At 48.4% G+C, this 6,684-nt stretch overlaps 1 protein-coding gene across 1 annotated transcript in view; it reads left to right on the top strand.

The window, feature by feature from the left end:
- Positions 1–6,063: 6,063 nt before the first annotated feature.
- Positions 6,064–6,684, top strand: part of LOC107106354 (ATP-binding cassette sub-family C member 9-like) — a gene marked incomplete at its 3' end in the record, with an annotated part of 24,343 nt that continues 23,722 nt past the window's right edge. The window contains exon 1 of the mRNA XM_015406488.1: positions 6,064–6,145. Within this exon, the coding sequence (XP_015261974.1) occupies positions 6,064–6,145 (82 nt within the window). The remainder of the gene's footprint in view (positions 6,146–6,684) is intronic.

The following is a 6,684-nucleotide window of genomic DNA, read 5'->3' as shown; positions in this document are numbered from 1 at the left end:
GTCCGCTCACTTAACCACTACACCAAACTGGCTCCATAGAATTCAGTGCACCAAAGCAGGTATTTTCTGCAGAGGGACTGATACTTCAGATACTTCTGAAGTGAGCAGTGACTCACAAAACCCTGCCTCATTTTTTTTTTAAGTTGTTAAGGTGCTACCGGACTCTTGCTCTTTTTCACTGATTCAGCAGGGTCCTTCTTATGTTTTTCTCTCATGCTCTTATCATACTCAGTATTGACAGGCAGAAGGTCTTCAGGGTCTCAGACAGAGAATGGTCTTCCTGACACCTGCGACTTGAAATCCTTTAACTGAGGATGCCCAGTATTGAACCTGGGGCTGTCTGCATGCAAAGCAGATACTCTTCCAGTGAGCCTAGGGCTGACAGGTCTTACCTTCATCCCGGCGGGGGGCTCCAGGCCGGCTCCAGGACTCTTCTGGGGCATGTCACCACAGAGTTTTTACCAGAATACTAGATCGTCCCTGGAACAACGTGCTCAGAACATGGATGTCACCTGATGTCACCTGTCACCTGTTGGTGACATCATCACACCCAGGGGTGGGGAGAGGCAGGGGGGAAGGAACTTACCCTCCCTCTTCTCCTGCCTCCTCCTGGCTGAATGAGGGCTGGAAGCGGGGCGGCCGGAAGCAGGGGGCGGGGCTTCGTCATGTGCCCCGCCCCCCGTACCTCACCCGGGGGAACTGCGATCCCCCCCGAAATGACCTCTGATCACACCGGGCATGTTGGGTGTGCCAGGACTTTTGGGGGGTGGCCTCCTCTGCTGGTCAGCTGGCTGGTGGTGCATTGGGGCCCCCCAAAACCAGGGAAAGCCTCGCCCCCATTGGGGAGTTTGCAACTCTAAGTGAGCCACAGTTCCTGCCTACCAGCCTCCACAGTCCCCAAATGCGGGTAGAAATGGAATTAGTAGGCACATTGATGAACAAAAGCTATTGAAGTAGAAGAAAGCAGGAGTCCCGTAGCACCTTAAAGGCTCAGAAAATATGTGGTAGGGCAGGAGCATTCGTGAGTCACTGCTCACTTCTTCAGATACCCAGTGACCAATGCTCCCTCTAAGCTGTGGAGTCTTGTGAGCAAAAATTCTACTTTGTGAGCTACTGGCATTAAAGTGGTGAGCGAGCGACTTGGCTACTGCATGAATCAGTTTGCTCTGGAGCCACCCTTCCTGAGCTAAGACAAAAATGTGTGAGCCGGAGGCTACAAACCTGTGAGCTAGCTCACACTAACTTAGCTTAGAGGGACCACTGCCAGTGACTCACAAAAGCTCCTCCCCTGCCACATATTTTTGTTAGTCTTTAAGGTGCTACCAGACTCTCGCTCTTTTCTACTGCAACAGACAGACTATAGCGTACCGGATTCGCTTCAAAGTGTTGGTGCTTACCTTTAAAGCCCTACATGGCCAGGGTCCAACATACCTGAGGGACCGCCTTTCCCCATATAGGCCCCAAAGAGCACTTCGGTCGGGGTCACAGTACCGGTTAGTGACCCCGGGCCCAAAAGAGGCCAGGCTAGCTACCACGAGGGCCATGTCCTTTTCGGTGGCGGCCCCTATCTGGTGGAATGAGCTCCCGGAGGAGATCAGGGCTCTGTGGGACCTTTTACAGTTCCGCAGAGCCTGCAAGACGGAGCTCTTCTGCCAGGCGTTTGAGTAGGGGCCACCGCTGCCACTACCACCACCGCATAACTGCGGAGCAGGACCGCCGGGGTGGGCCGATGAGAACTTGGAACATCATGGCTCATGGCATCCCCCTTCTGACTTTTGACCTCTGACCTCCTCCTGATATGCAATGGAGAGAGCGTAATTTTAGTCCTTCATGTATCCTGTGAGTTGTCAATGTTTTTAGCTTCTGTGTTTTAACTCATCTGTTTTATAGCACTCTGTGCCTGGTAAGCCCAGAAGATAACAGATCATATTCGTCACTCAGAAATCTACCCTAAACCGTCTAATTTTGCAAAGAAATGGCTTCCCTTCATGGAGTTTCTTTTCACCTCTGATCTGCAACCTCATAACCCTACATATCTACCTATACTATACCAATAGCTGTCATCGCAACACAGAAATCACAATGACTGATAGCGTTAAAGTGCAACTTGGTTCTGAATGAATAGGAGAATTGCTTACTTACCTTGGTCTCGATACTAAGTTCCAGGGCTCTTTTTGTAGAAAAAGCCCAGCAGGAACTCATTAGCATAATAGGCCACACCCAACAGCAACACTCATTATCATATTAGGCCACACCCTGACAGCACCACTCCTTAGCACATTAGGCCACACCCCCATGTTACCAGAAGTGTGGTTATCCAGCCACACCCACCTTTCCCTTCTTATTCTGTTTACCTTGTTTGTTGTCAAAACCCAGGACTTTTTTTGTAGTAGGAACTCCTTTGCATGTTAGGCCACACACCCCTAATGTAGCCAATCCTAATGAGTTTCTTCTGTTGGGTGTGGCCTATTATGCTAATGAGTTCCTGTTGGGCATGGCCAACTTGGGAGCCAGCCGGAACTCCGTTCCTGTGCGTTCCTGCCCAAAAATAGCCCTGCTAACAACATAGTTGAAATCGAAACATTTGTTAAAATGCCTACTGTAGATGTGAATTTGTTTTTCTGTGTCGTTATTGTTCATATAAGAAAGTTATATCCACAACTCCACATGATATGTTGTATGCAAAGTTATTGACATCTGTTTATTGTAGAAAATTAATAAAAAGAGTTTTTTAAAAATCGTTTTCTTTCTCGGAAGCGCAACCGACTAAATGCCGGACTTGACGGACATCGCCTTTTGTGGCAGTGACAATGCTTCTGCCTATGACATCAGCAATGGCTTCTTAAGGAACGTCTGCTTTCTGGATGCCCTCAACTTGGTGCCTCACGTTTTCCTCTTATTTATCACCTTTCCTATTTTGTTCATTGGTGAGTAATCCGACTGCCAGTTTTCTGCGGCCTAGAGCTCTCCTTTTGTAATGTTTTCCTTTCATTGTGTGATACCTCTGTTTGTGGTCGTGCTTAATATGCTGTGCCCCAGGGCTTTTTTTGTAGAAAAAACCCAGCAGGAACTCATTAGCATAATAGGCCACACCCAACAGGAGAAATTCATTTGCTTATTAGGACACACCCCTGACAGCACAGCTCATTAGCATATTAGGCCACACACCCCTTGTTCGCAGAAGTGTGGTCATCTGGCCACACCCACCTTTTGCTTCTTATTCTGTTTACCTTGTTTGTTGTCAAAACCCAGGGCTTTTTTATAGCAGGGACTCCTTTGCATGTTAGGCCACACACCCCTAATGTAGCCAGTCCTAATGAGTTACTGCTGTTGGGTGTGGCCTATTATGCTAATGAGTTCCTGCTGGGTGTGGCCAACTCGGGAGCCAGCCGGAACTCCGTTCCTGTGCGTTCCTGCCCCAAAATAGCCCTGCTGTGCCCGGTATTATTCCTATGCACAGTCTGTGCTAAGGTTGCCACCCTCCAGGTGGGGCCTGGAGATCTCCTGGAATTGAAATTCATCTCCAGGTGAAATAAATCGGTTTCCATGGAGAAAATGTCTGCTTTGGAGGATGGACTCTTATGGAATTAAACCCTGCTGAGGTCTCTTCCTTATCCAAGCCTCGCCATTTCCAGCCTTCACCCCCAAAAATCTCCAGGAATTTCCCGACTCAGAGCTGGCAACCCTTACATAAGAACATAAGAGAAGCCAATGTTGGATCAGGCCAATGGCCCATCTCCTCCAGCACTCCATGTCACACAGTGGCCAAAAATACCAGGTGCTGTCAGGAGGTCCAGCAGTGGGGCCAGGACTTACCTGTCACACACGTCTTGGTCAGATCCATACTAGATTACTGTAACAAGCTTTACGTGAGGATGCCTTTATAGGATAAATATGTACTTGGGTCAACCAAAAGAGTGCACGGGGAAAGATTGTGTAAACCAAAGATGAGACACACTGTGCTAAGTTACGTCACAAATTCTCTGCTGTTATGAAAATGAAACGTAACTTCATTACACTTAAAGATACGTATCCTGTTTCCCCGAAAATAAGACCTACCCAAAAAATAAGCCCTAGCAGGATTTCTATGCATTTGTGGTATAAGCCCTAGTGTGTCTTCTTGAGAAAAAATAAATATAAGACAGTGTTTTATTTTCGGGGAAACACGGTATACATCCAATGCATAACCCTCCTGGGTATATCACAGACTATTTTGAAAGCGTAAAGACAATTGAGAAGAACTTGTGTCATTATTTCATCCGAAGATGCCTCCGTGGCGTGACTTCAGGTGTGGCTGCAAGTTCTTCTGAAATCAAAGCTCAGCTGGCTAACGCGTTTCCAAATTTTTCTTTGTCAAAGCCAGTCTGAAAGCTACAAACATATTAATATTGTATAAATACATTTACCTCTACATTCAAGTCAGTCCCCAGACCCAGGAAATCCAATATTTACACAGTTTATATTTCTCTAGAGTCACCCAACTTTCACAGCAACAGCCTGCAAACGGTGTGTTCTGACTTCTGCCGTGTCTTTCAGATGTAAAGACCCCTATGTTCAAAAAACAAAGCAGGTGCCTACCAACGCTCCCTTTCTGCTGGGTCTTTTGAGCAAAAATTCTACTTTGTTTGTGCGCTGGAAGTGGCATCGCCATGTCGCTTGGGCCTTCCTTCCTCTCTCTCCTACTAATCCCCCCATTTGGTTAAACTGCGATTTTAAATTTTTTAAATATATTTTGTTTGTACTCGATGTCTTTTATTTATATTGTAAGCTGCCTTGAGCTCCGTAAGAAATGTTTTCAATAAATAAATTAAAGCGCTGTTGTTCCCAGAGGGGAAATGGCATTGCCTTTTTGCTTGGTTTTCGGTTCCCTTCTGCAGTTTACACCTTGGTGCAATTGCTTTCATATGCCGAATTAACATTCTTCTCTCTTGAAACTGTCATTGTCCTTTCATCACCTCTATAAAGAAGGTAGTCTCAATCTGTAATGTCCTTCCTTTGACCTGGATACTCTCCTGTCCTTGGACTTTGTGTAGAACAAAATACTCATCACTATGATCAAGGAGAGACCCAGAGTTCCTGATGTTCTGTTTATTTCCTTGCAGACATTTAGATTCTCGCCACCTGCACCTCTTCTTTCCCGCTATAATGGGATTTGTAGCTGCCACAACATCTATCGTCTATTACCACAATATCGAAACATCAAATTTTCCCAAGTTACTTTTGGGTAAGTAGCTGCCCTTTCCTGTTCTCTGTTCAAAAAGCTGGTTGCAAAATCCGTGGGTCCTTCTGGGAGCGATGTTGGCGAAGCCTCAGTAATTCTGCAAATGGTCTGCTACTTCACTTCTTGAGAGGGTGGCCCGGCCGTGTCTGGAAACTGGTAGGAAGGTTGGGGGCAGGGATGGGGGTGGGGCCCTGCAACAACCTCTGTGCTTAGGGTTGCCTCCTGACAACTGATGGGGGATAGGCTGGATGGGCCTTTGGCCTGATCCAACATTGGCGTCTCTTATGTTCTTATGTTCTTATACAGAGTAAGCATAATATGTGAGGGAGAGGGGGAAAAAACAGTCATACAAAAACAGACATCTGCATTTAAGAACTTTTAAAATGCGATTCCTGCAATCTAAGAATTAATGCACAAAAGTCAGCGACTGAATTCTGTGACTACTTATGAGGAGAAAAAGAAAGGTGTCGGGCCCCGGGGTGGCCCCATGCACTGGAGGACCACTTGCCGTGCTGGCAGAGGAGTCAGGAGGGAGGCGGGGGTCTCAGACGTGGAAGGAGCCTGGAGTTCTGTCACTCCCAGAGCCTCCTTCCTCGGGGTCAACAGCTGCTTGAATCAGTCTCTCTGAGGATCCAAGCCGGTTGCTACCGACATCCTCCCCGACTCTCGTCTGCTTCCCTCCTTTTATCCTCCTTCCCCACCCCTGTGACACCTCCCTTTCCCTCTCCAGTGATACCATTGCTCCCTCAGCCTGCCAATCCCCCCATCTGCCTTCTCTATGGTGCATTTCCACCCTAGTCCCGCCCTCCTGGGTTTCCCTGTGAGTCCCTTCCTGAGCAGGGATGTGCGTGGGTGTGGTCACCTCCGGCGAAGACATGGAGATCGACGCCAGCTCCCGTGGCGTCTCTAGCTTTCCTCTCTCGGGTAAGGTCAGGCTTCTCCAGCCTTTGCACATTCAAGACCGTACATGCCCACTGTTATGTACGTGGACCGCCTCCAGGGGTCCGTGGACAGGCCAGAGCTTGGATCCGAAAACAAAGGAAACTTCGGATCCTGGATCCCCCAGCCCCAACCAATAGCCACCTTGGCGGGACATTTAAACCCTCCAATGGGAGTGGAGGGGGTTGCTGGTGGATATGTATATAGTTGGCCCTGTTGGCCGTTAGAGTTAGTCTTTGTCTGTGTTAAGTACAATAAACGTGTGCTACAGTATGTCGTCGTCCGAGTCCTCCATGCGGCGAACCCAGTACTTTTCACCCACCCTGCACCTCCGGCTGATGAAGCGGACCAGTCGCAGGCTGCTTCCCTGTGGCCAGCCCCGTCTCCTCCCCTGACCCTCTTCCTTGGGGCTTCCCTTCCCTCGATGGGAGTGGGGGTGGCAGCCAAGGGGATTCCGGTCGTCTGTCTTTGGCTTCCCTCATACCAAGGCATTCGCAGCCCTCGGCGTCCCACGAACCCCCTAT

This window comes from Gekko japonicus, unplaced genomic scaffold (genome assembly GCF_001447785.1).
Source record: "Gekko japonicus isolate JY-2015 unplaced genomic scaffold, Gekko_japonicus_V1.1 scaffold4775, whole genome shotgun sequence".
In the NCBI taxonomy this organism is placed as follows: domain Eukaryota; kingdom Metazoa; phylum Chordata; class Lepidosauria; order Squamata; family Gekkonidae; genus Gekko; species Gekko japonicus.
Note: the sequence above shows the minus strand (reverse complement) of the source record. Positions and strands in the feature narration are given on the sequence as shown.